General features: G+C 52.3%; 3 protein-coding genes across 3 annotated transcripts; all 3 read left to right on the top strand.

The window, feature by feature from the left end:
* Positions 1-849: 849 nt before the first annotated feature.
* Positions 850-5,199, top strand: A1O7_07997 (ATPase; the record flags this gene model as incomplete). The annotated part of the gene is made up of 1 exon (XM_007761992.1): positions 850-5,199. One exon carries the CDS (start codon positions 850-852, stop codon positions 5,197-5,199), a length of 4,350 nt encoding a protein of 1,449 aa, XP_007760182.1.
* A 1,025-nt stretch (positions 5,200-6,224) lies between these two features.
* A1O7_07996 (uncharacterized protein) lies at positions 6,225-7,937 on the top strand (the record flags this gene model as incomplete). Its single annotated transcript, XM_007761991.1, has 1 exon — positions 6,225-7,937. The coding sequence occupies one exon, from the start codon at positions 6,225-6,227 to the stop codon at positions 7,935-7,937; it is 1,713 nt and encodes a 570-aa protein (XP_007760181.1).
* A 1,604-nt stretch (positions 7,938-9,541) lies between these two features.
* A1O7_07995 (uncharacterized protein) lies at positions 9,542-10,154 on the top strand (the record flags this gene model as incomplete). Its single annotated transcript, XM_007761990.1, has 2 exons — positions 9,542-9,805; positions 9,855-10,154. 2 exons carry the CDS (start codon positions 9,542-9,544, stop codon positions 10,152-10,154), a joined length of 564 nt encoding a protein of 187 aa, XP_007760180.1.
* Positions 10,155-10,930: the final 776 nt, after the last annotated feature.

The raw sequence follows: 10,930 nt of genomic DNA, 5'->3' as shown, positions 1-10,930 counted from the left end.
CTAACCCTAACCCTAACCCTAACCCTAACCCTAACCCTAACCCTAACTGCATCGCTACGAACCTGGTGCTGAACCTCGGGCAGTACAGAACGGTTGGACCGGCGCGAACGCATCGCCTGAAGTGCTCTCGAGCCCATCTTTTGAATTCTATCAGCTCTCGGCACTAGTGGTCGTGCCGGCAGCTGTAGCTTGGACATATGCATGATAAGAAGATGGTATTCGGGTCCTGCCTAATTCGTCCTGCTGAATCTTTTGCGGCTCTACTCTGATTGATCGGTTCCTGCCAACTTTTGTTTGGCTCCTTCGGATATCGGCACACCGGAAGAATTGCTGCATCCCAAATCTCGAAAGGATGAGCTCTTATCTCAGTCTCTGGCGGTGAAATGCCGGTGCGGAACCACGTACCATGGTTCATGGGGATACTTGGTATGTGGATGAAGTAGTGCACGACCAGCAAAATGCGTTCAGGAGCGTTGTCAATGGCGACAGGGCTGCCTACCCGGATATACGCGGGGCAAGAGACATGTGCAGCTGGGTGGCTGCCTGGTACTCCGTACCTAGTGTTGCGGTGAATGTTCGAGTGTGGTTTAGTGCCATGATGTACTCCCATACTTCTGAAACATCATCTCACCGAATTTCTGTTCAACTGTGCAACACCCTGTGAGTGCGGAGAATGCGTCGAGTGTCCATGGGGCGGCAGGATCTATCCCGAGAACTCCGGCAGGAATGGTCGCGATATTGAAGTCTCTGTTCATTTCCTGGCACTGGCGAAACCGTTGCTCAAAATTTCCTGCTGCCTAGAGGACGGAGTTGTGCGGCGTCAAGGCTTTGAGGCTTCGACAAATCAAGATGGCGTCGAAACCCGACATTGAGAACTCGAGAATTCGCCTAGGGTGGCCAAGACCGTTCATCGAGGAACCTGTCGGCTGTTTGGGCGTCGAATCCAAGGAACCATCACCACGGTGGCATGCGGTTTGTCTCTTCATTCTCTGCGCTGCCGGCTTTGTGACGCAACTTCTGGTGGCACTGTCTGTTCCATGGGCGTCTACCACCACCACCCTCTGGGCTCTCGGTGCGCTGTATGTGACAGGATGGCGACCAAGAACAGCCTCAGTCCTGCTTTTCGTGGATCTCCTGGTCATATTCATTGCTGGGGCATATCTCCTCGCCGTGGGCTTCTACAAAGACTTCAACGTCAGGAATGCAGTCCTTACTTTCGCGAGCACTACTCTGGCGGCCATTTCAATAGCCATGGTCGTCAGTATGCCTCTCCGGGACCCATCCTTGAGCCGAGCCGCAATCAGCCGTCCCTTCAGTGTTCCTTCTAGTGCCTTTCGGTCTCCCGAAGACGACTTGACGCTTCTGCAATGGATGACAGTCTCCTGGATCGCGCCCCTGATCAGGGTGGGCAACAAGCGCCAACTCAACGACGAAGATGTATGGCTCCTACCATACGAATTCCAACATCGCCAGCTTCATGATACTTTCCGCGAGCTCAAAGGAAGTGTTGTTAGACGGTTGTTGAAAGCCAACTGGATTGACTTGGTCCTGCTCACAATCCTAGCAATCATCGAGCTCGCTGCAAACTATTCCGCGCCCGTCATTCTACAGAAGCTCCTGCAAGCCATGGAGAGCATCGATATCGAGAAGCGTTCTGCCATCCAGTGGGCATTGCTCATCCTCGTTGTGCGACTCATTGCAGCTCAGAGCGCAGTCTTTAGTTTATGGTTTGGAAGAAGGTGCTATGAGCGTTCTCGGGGCGAAATGATCACGATGTTGTACGCAAAGACATTGAATCGGAAGATATTAGGCGGGATTCCGCAGGAGGCTGAAAGAAAGCTAGGGCCAGAGGGAGAAACCCCTCCTGATGCATGCGAGGCGGAAGAGACAGGAGCTCAGCCGGAAACCGAACAGCTTTTCACCGGGCAAGTCCAGCGACCGAAGAGTCTTGCCAGCCGAGCACAAGAAAGAATTCAAAAGGTGAAGTCGTTCTTTGTACTCAAGAGGCAGGTGGAGGTCGAGAGGAAACTGCCCGCCTCAATGGGGAAGATCCTGAATCTGTTTCGTAACGATGCTTACGAAGTTGCTCAACGTTTCTGGGAATTTCAGACTCTCATCAACAAGCCTCTTGGCCTGGTGCTCTCTGTCATCCTCATCTGGCAACTGCTTGGGTGGCCATCCTTTGTTGGCGTTGCAGTTGTCATAGTTGCTCAGTTTTTGAACTACCTCCTTGCCCGAGTCCTTCTCAGTTGGGAAAAGGAACGCCGCAAAGTCACAGACATCAAGCTGCAAAAGATCACTCAATATGTCGAGGCCATCAGACATCTGCGATGGTATGGATGGCATTTTGCATGGCTTGACGGCATCATGACGGCGCGGCAGAAGGAGCTCAACTTGAGAATCATTACCTTTCTGTTGAATGCGACGATCAAGACTTTGAACTCATTTGCAAGCGGCATACTTCCAGTAGCGACCTTCTATGCTTACACTGTCAGCGCGAGACAGCAGCTGCGGATCGATGTTGCCTTCCCGGCGTTGCAGCTCTTCTCGCTATTGCAGGCCAATATCCGCGAACTCCCGAGTCTCATCACAGTCTTATTGAACGCCTCCGTCGCAGTTGGGCGCATCTCAGACTTCATTGCAGAACCGGACAAGGTCGATGAGGCAGAATCCAGCCACTTACCCAGCGATCATGATCGCCTAGAGCTGGAAAACGCCTCCTTCTCATGGCCAGGCCTTTCTGGCATGGTGCTCCGCAATCTCAGCCTCCCCTTCCCATGCGGTTTGACCGTTGTGTTTGGTGAGGTGGCGGCGGGAAAGACCGCTCTCCTCCACGCTCTTCTCGGTGAGCTGGATTTGCGCGAAGGGCATCTGTACAAAACGCAAGCCGCGATTGGTTATTGTGCACAGACTCCTTGGCTTCAAAGCATGAGTATTCGAGAAAATATCCTCTTCAACTCGCCATACGAGGAATCCCGGTACAAGAAGACACTTGAAGCATGCGCTCTTCTTCCAGACCTAGCCAACTTCAGACACGGCGATCTGTCCGAGATTGGCGAAAACGGCATCGGCTTGTCAGGCGGACAAAAAGCGAGAGTAGCTCTTGCTCGAGCGGTGTACAGCCGAACGCCCGTCCTGCTTCTCGACGACCCTTTGAGTGCTCTAGATCAACAAACGGTCGAATGGATTGTCACAAAGTGTTTGTGTGGTAGCCTGATGGAGAACCGTATCGTGGTGCTGGTCACACACCGGACTGACCTTTGCCAGCATCTGGCGTCACAGCTCATTGAACTCATCGACGGCACAGCTGTGCTGCATCGAAGTGATGCGGATCTTTCCAAGGTAACCTCGGCCACTGCAGTGGACGAGGAGCTTTCCGCGGATAGCGGCAACGGCATCGATGAATCAGCTGCAATTCCTGACAAGTTTGTCGAAGACGAATACCGAGCCCATGGTGGGGTACAACTCCAGGTATACTGGCAGTACATCAAGGCCGGGACCATACGATGGTGGTTGATGGTTGTTCTGACAGCGGCGGTTTGTCGCGCAACGTATGTCGCAGAGAGTTGGTTCTTGAAGGAATGGGGCGAGGCATACAATAAAGCCAAAACCCAGGTTCTGGCCCTTCAGATCTTGGATGCAGACATCCACTTACTGCAGAGCTCAGTCTCCGGTCTCTTTGACAAATTCCCCGACCCGGCCATCAATGTTCGTCCATGGCTTTTCGGATTTCTTGTCATTGTGGCCTGTGAGACCGTGGGATTGGTTGCGTCGCAGATATCAATGTTGGTGGTCACGTACTCTGCCGCTCAGCGGATGTTCCGGGTTATAATGGAGCGTATCAGCAATGCGACCTTCCAGTTTTATGATGTGACGCCGGTGGGAAGATTGATGAATCGGTTGACCTCGGACATTGGTACCATCGACGGTGGAATCGCCGAACTGTTCCTGGTTGTGATCTGGTACGCTGTCGCTTGGGTCTCCTCCATGATTGTTATTGCCAGCATTACACCGGCGTTTCTGTTGTTCGCCATTGCGCTGACTCTGGCATTTGTTATGATCTTCTTGCGATTTCTGCCGACGTCACAAAGTCTGCGGAGGCTTGAAATGGTCTCGCTGACGCCTTTGATGTCAAATTTCGGAGCCTTGCTGAACGGTTTGATGACAGTCAGGGCGTTTAGTGCTCAGACGCAATTCCAGGAGAAGAACATCCAGGTCACCGACGCGTTCCAGAAGATGGACCACTTCTATTGGAGTTTGCAAGCTTGGTTGATGTACCGGTTCGATACTCTGTCGGCAGTATCGACCTTCCTCCTCACTCTTCTTGCCATCTTTTCCAACTTGTCGGCTGGCCTCACAGCGTTCGTGCTGATATCGGCCAACAAATTTGTTCAAGCGACCCACACAATCTGCAAGTCGTACGGCCAGCTCCAACTCAACTTCGTGTCAGTGGAGCGAGTAATCGAGCTGGCTCATGTTGAACAAGAACCGCCCAGTTCCATTGAGCCGCCTGCGGCATGGCCGAAGTATGGAAGTGATGTCGTATTCGAGAACGTCACGATCCGGTACCAGCCACATCTTGAGCCAGCGATCAAAGATGTTTCGGTTCGCTTCGAAGGCGGCTCGACAAATACAATCACCGGAAGGACTGGGTCCGGCAAGTCAACTTTAGCTCTGGCGCTATTAGCGACAGTCGCACCAGAGTCCGGTCGCATCTCGATCGATGGTATTGATATTGCCAAAGTCAATAAGCAGATATTGAGGAGCAGGGTAACCTTCTTAGCCCAAGAACCTATGCTCTTTCCGGGTTCCTTGCGCCACAATCTGGACCCGATGGTGGAACATTCTGACGTGGCTTGTGCAAGTGTGCTCTCGGGAGTCTGCGGGAAATACGGATGGACATTGGAAACACAGATTGATGATGGCGGGCGGAACTTGAGCCAAGGTCAGAGACAGCTTGTTGGGCTCGCTCGAGCGATATTGCGGAGAAGCGCAATTGTTATCATGGACGAAGCGACTGCTAGCATTGATCTAGAGACGTCAGCAGAGATCCAGCGCGTACTGAGAGAAGAGTTGAAAGAGAGCACGATCATCACCATTGCGCATCGTGCAGCCGCAATGGAGAATGCTGACTTCTGTGTTTCACTGGCCGCTGGCCGTGTTTTGCACCAAGGAAAATCCGCTGGGCCTGGGTCTTGATCTGAATGAACGGAAGTGGGCGTCTTTGGTGGCCATCCACAGTTGAACCGACGAAAGGAAATGTCGAAAATGTTCCCAGCTATATAGACGTAAACGTGAGTAAGATCCAGGAAGGAGACTGCGGGATTCCCGGCCGAAACTTGGGTCACTGAACAGATGGTGCATGCTGCGCAATCTATTCGAGATGTCGTGCCACCAGAAGAGAAGCAGTATCTGATACCCAGAATATCTGTGTGCAGATTTCAATTTGGAAGGCGGTATGGTCTATTGATGCCCAGCCTCTGCAGAAAGCAGAGTGCCATCAGAGAGACAAAACTTGCAACGCGAAGATAGATGTGGTCCATTGTGCCTTCTCTTGCAGGCGAAGTGTTCCACATCGCTCCAAAGCCAACTCTTGTACTCTGACGCGCTTGTAGCTGCAAGGACATAAGGGACGATAGAAAGCGAGGGAGGAGTACGAGTCGCCGTTGATTGCGCAGGTGTTGCAGGCCTGGAGAGGTGAGGTATTGGCTTACTGTAGCTTGCATTGCCGCCGTTGGCACTGGCGAGGCCAGACCCAGCGAACTGCTTTGAGTGTCAGCGTAAGATCATGAATATACTCTTGCGCACGGCCAGCTTCGACTAATCTGAGTGGCAGCTCGCGCGTGCGGGTAGATCCCAAGCACACCAACCTAACGAAGGAAGTGCGCCGTCACTACCATGCAGTGCATGCACGTGGGGCGCGATTTCTGTTTTTCCGGTTCTGCGCGCCTCAAGCAGTGCGTCGCCAATGGCCAATCGGATTGTCGGTTTTGAAGCACAGACACTGTTGCAGATGACGTCCAGAACCATCTAGCACTCACGTCCGTCAAACAACAACTTCAAACAAATTCATCTTCTGCTCACTTCATACCTAGGATTTGTCCAGTATTCAAAAGGTGCAATTTTCTACCGCAAGAGCCCTTGGCGTATGGGCAAGTCCCTCGTTCCACTCATCTGAGTAGCATACTCTGCCTTGGCACCGAAAAACTGCAGCTTCTGCCACGATGTCCGAAACTCCAAATTCTGCCACGGACGACAGCAGAGCCGCTCGCGTCGTTGCCGACCATCTTCCAGATGGATACACCGCCGATATAGACGGCGTACATGCTGGTGATGGCGGACCCAGAGGTCCAGGGGAGTCTGAGCCGGAGTCCTCGCTGAAACTCCAGGGTGGTGACATTCATCGTGATCTTTTCAAGATCCCACACAGAGCCAGACTGCATCAACGTGCGGCTACTTTCTCCCATCCGAATGAGATCTCCACCGACCTTGAAAATGAAACGACCGTGGCAGAGCAGCTCGCCCCTGGAGGATTCCGCCGAGAATTCGTCCGGCAGAAGTACGGCCGTTTCAATCCTGCTGCTATTCCAGTCACTCGGAACTTCGTCGAATTCTTGTCTCTCTACGGAAGTTTTGCTGGAGAAGATCTCGAGGACACTGACGACGATACGTCAACCCTTGATGACGAGGAAGGAAGGGCAGCTGGTGAGAGGAGGCCGCTGCTTGGCCGCCGGCGGACCACCATGGCAGCAAAGATGGGCGAGGCCGGAACAACCAAGACATTCTTCACCCTCTTGAAAGCCTTCATCGGTACAGGAATCATGTTTCTGCCCAAGGCATTCAACAACGGCGGCATCTTGTTCTCGTCGATGACACTGTTGACGGTCTCTGTTGTTACTACCTGGGCGTTCCACCTGCTGCTGCAGTGCCGGCAAGTCTACCAGAAGAGCGGCTACGGCGAACTTGGTCAAGCAATTGGAGGTCCGAGAATGAGATCCATCATCCTGGCGTCTGTCACCATCTCTCAGCTGGGTTTTGTCTGTGCTGGAACAGTCTTCGTCGCACAAAATCTTCACTCCTTCGAAGTTGCCGTTAGGGAAGGAAGCGCTCCGCTGTCGACCAATATATTGATCGCCCTCCAGTTACTTGCATTGATCCCGCTTGCGTTCATCCGCAACATTTCCAAGCTTGGTCCGGCGGCAATGCTGGCCGACGTTTTCATTCTCCTCGGTCTCGCCTACATATATTGGTACGACATCTCCAGTCTCGTCGAGGATGGTCTCAATCCGACGGTTCAGCTGTTCAATCCTCAGCACTACACACTCACCATCGGCTCTGCAATCTTCACATTCGAAGGAATCGGCCTCATTCTTCCAATCCAATCGTCCATGCAACATCCCGAAAAGTTCGAGCCTCTTCTCTGGGTCATCATGCTCATCAACACCATCATTTTCACCTCCATCGGGGCACTTTGCTATGCGACTTTTGGCGAGGCGACGAAAATCGAAGTTATTTCCAACTTTCCTCAAAGCAGCAGACTCGTCAACGCCGTGCAGTTTCTGTACGCCATCGCTGTTATGGCCGGTACACCCGTTCAGCTGTTCCCGGCTCTCCGCATCCTTGAGGGCAAGGTATTTGGTCGCCGCTCTGGGAAAAGAGACACATTTACCAAGTGGAAGAAGAACGGGTTCCGAACTGTCCTTGTCGTCATCTGTGCTTTGATCGCCATTCTTGGGTCCAGCAACCTCGACACCTTCGTGGCACTCATTGGTTCCATCTGTTGCGTACCACTAGTCTACATCTACCCTCCTCTTCTACATTACAAGGGGATCGCAAAAACAACTCGAGAAAAGGCCGCGGATGCTCTCTTGATGATTCTGGGCATCGCATGCATGATCTACACTGCTACCATCACCATCGTCACCAGTTTCTCCTAGTGGCGGGATGCGTGCATCAATTGACTGGTCCATGGTGTCTGTGAGCCGAGTATCGCTTACCTGTAAACTAGAACAGCACTTATTCAGTCGGTGGTTGGATCCTTTCATTCCGACAAGTCATCTGGATCGTCCCGATCACTTTGCATTGGAAGCCTCCACAGTCCACCAGCTCTTACATTTGTTGGCATCGCAGAGGTTGAGCCTAGGACTGCTACTGCATGTGGATTTTGGGTCGAGCGGCTGGAGTGGCTTCCACCAGTTCTATGCAGGAAATATCGAGATTTGCTTTGAACCAGCCGGAATGCAAGGCGAAAACACGCACCTCAGCATGCCTGATTCTCACCTTCGACCAGACGCGAGGTCTTGTAGAGAAGCGCTCAGGTTTATTCTCCGGGAATTGCTGTGATCTCGGTCAAGGCCGAATAATTGAGTTGACAGGACGCGAGGATACAGGCATATATCCGAGAGCAGCCACAGATTGTGGGCCATCATCTTACCTATCCAGTACGTAGTGCATCGCCTTGACCAGACTTTCACCGCCCAGACGCCAGCATGCCATTAGTTGCGAAGATCTCCGTTGTATAGCGGGGAGGAACGCGTCTTCGAGGGCTCTGTTGTGGCGATACAAGGCTCTGCCCGGGCCAGAAACTCTGTTCAGGATTCCGGTTCAGATTAAATGATGAAGAGGATGTGTCCCGAAACGCGTTGAGATACTCTTCATATCATATTGGTCGACCGTGGAATGCGACTGCAGCGCGCCAAGCAAAACAGACCCTCCAATCTCACCAGTCCCGGGGGCCATCTCTGATCTCTGGGGTATCCGACCTCATACAAGCACTCCGTGTCTCTCCATCCATTCCCAAAGAAATAACCATTCCCTTCAGCCTAGCAAATCATAGTCCTTCATCAAGTCAAGAATTGGCAATATCCAGTGTCAGGCGCGTCACATGTCGATTCAGTGGCGATCTGAGCAATACAGGTCTCGATCCAGTAACACAACATGATGGATGGGAGATTGCGACCTGGGTAATGCCAACCCTCAACTGCTCGAGGTTAGAAACACAGTTTGCTGGATGGCTACTTCGCCGAAACAAAGTTGAGATAGCCTGGCACATTGCAGACGTCGGACCATCTTGTTTGCCGATATCCATACACTTTTACCGACACCCGGCCTTGGCCAATCTCAACGTACTTTGAGTCAAACTCTCATCAACGGGCCTCCATGCAGATCTGTTGCGCCATTCCAGATAAGACTGGCGCAAGGCGACGATTGAAGTTGCAGAGTGTTTTCAGATACGACTGTCGCAGATGAGGTTGGCTGATGCCAATCTTCCTCTTCGTTGTGCGTACGGGAAGGGAAGTCCCTAGTCGTGGCTTGTGGCTGAAGATACAACAGTCTTGTCATTTCCCATCGAAGGTGAGGGTTATATATCTGTAGCAAAGGCGCGATCTCACAAGTCACCCTCTCTTCCTCACCAAGTCGCTCGCTCCCTTACCAAGTCACTCGCTTTCTTCACCAAGTCACTCGTTTGTATCGCTATTTAGCACTTGCTCTTGCACAATTCACCGTCTTTCAACATATATCCTTGCCGGCCACTGCCACCATGAAGTTCTCAAACATCTTGGTACCTCTTGCTCTCGCCTCAAGCGTCGCCGCCTTTCCCAACTGGAGGGACTGGCACGGCGCGGGCCCGGCATGGCACGGAAAGGGTTGCCTGACGCAGGCGGACGCTGACGACATTGTCGCCAAGTTCATCAGCATTCTCGATCACCCGGATGTCGACGCTGCCAATGCCACCGCTCAAGCCTTGATCGGCCCTGACTTCTTCGAGAAGTCCGACTCGATCAATATGCTTGCTGGACATCCCGTAAGATTGTGTCTCTGATGTGCTTCAAGCCCTTGCTAATGTGATGTAGGTCGGCGCAGTCACTTTCTCCGGCAAGGCCAAGTACATCCAAGGTGTTCTCCTCGCACCGTCAATCACCAACATCACAACATACAAGACTTTGGTCGCTGGCTGCACGAACGTCCTGTGGTACTGGAACATGGCCGGGATTGGAAGCAAGACAATCCCTGTGAATGGGTTTAACCTTTTCGAAATTACCGCCGACAAGCAAATCGCCGACATGTTTGTCGAGTTCAACAACGTTGGCTGGGGTATCGACACAGGCTTCACAGTCTTCAGCCGTAATGGAACTAAGCTGCCGTTGGCATGAGGGTTTTTCGAGTTGGCGTTAGCTGGAAGTTTTTAGAAATCTTCTCTTCTTGACGATGGATACGGTTCCCTTCGTGTTATGATACCAAACCTAGCAAGGAGACATTCAATTTTGAAGCAAGAAGTGTGGGCAGCCAAGTTCTGCAATTAAGTTCGCGGTGAAACGATTTCCGCATTCACCCACAGAAGTTCAGCGCCGTCCCTTGACACGCACAGCGAGCTGGCATCCGCTCCAAAGCGCTGTCAGCCTTCGTAGCCAGGGCGTCGTATAGCTTGCTCCGTCGGAGGACATGCGCTTGGTACTGCTGGGTCCATATGAAAAGAAGGCTAGCTTTTCGTATTTCTAGCTCATCGATTCCTTTCTGTCCCTTCTCCCACCGCAACTCTTAAGCTACATAACTCGTCCTCAAGCTGGGTGAACCACATAATCATCGGTGGCCGTGTTTCTATGGCTGTCAGTACGGGGTCCGCATTTCAGCAATACACGCTGTTGCCCTGTTCTCTCACGAATGAATCACTTCCTACCTCATTTCGAAAACAACGCAGCGCCAAACTTTGCAACAGGTCATTCCGCGCCTCAGTACCTGCATGTTTTGCTAGGTTTTCTGGCTCATTGAAGATGTTTTGAACTCGATGGTGACGAAGCGAGATGGTGGAGCTTGTGCGGCAGACCTTCCTTGAATCCACGAGAGGCACTGATGGGGTACGTACTTGGTTATCTCGATGCGTGGTTTGCAATCCTACCGGGTACAGCACCTCTCCCGTTCGAGTGCATCA

This window comes from Cladophialophora yegresii (genome assembly GCF_000585515.1).
Source record: "Cladophialophora yegresii CBS 114405 chromosome Unknown aczIN-supercont1.5, whole genome shotgun sequence".
Classification (NCBI taxonomy): domain Eukaryota; kingdom Fungi; phylum Ascomycota; class Eurotiomycetes; order Chaetothyriales; family Herpotrichiellaceae; genus Cladophialophora; species Cladophialophora yegresii.
This window is presented reverse-complemented; position numbering and strand designations above follow the sequence as displayed.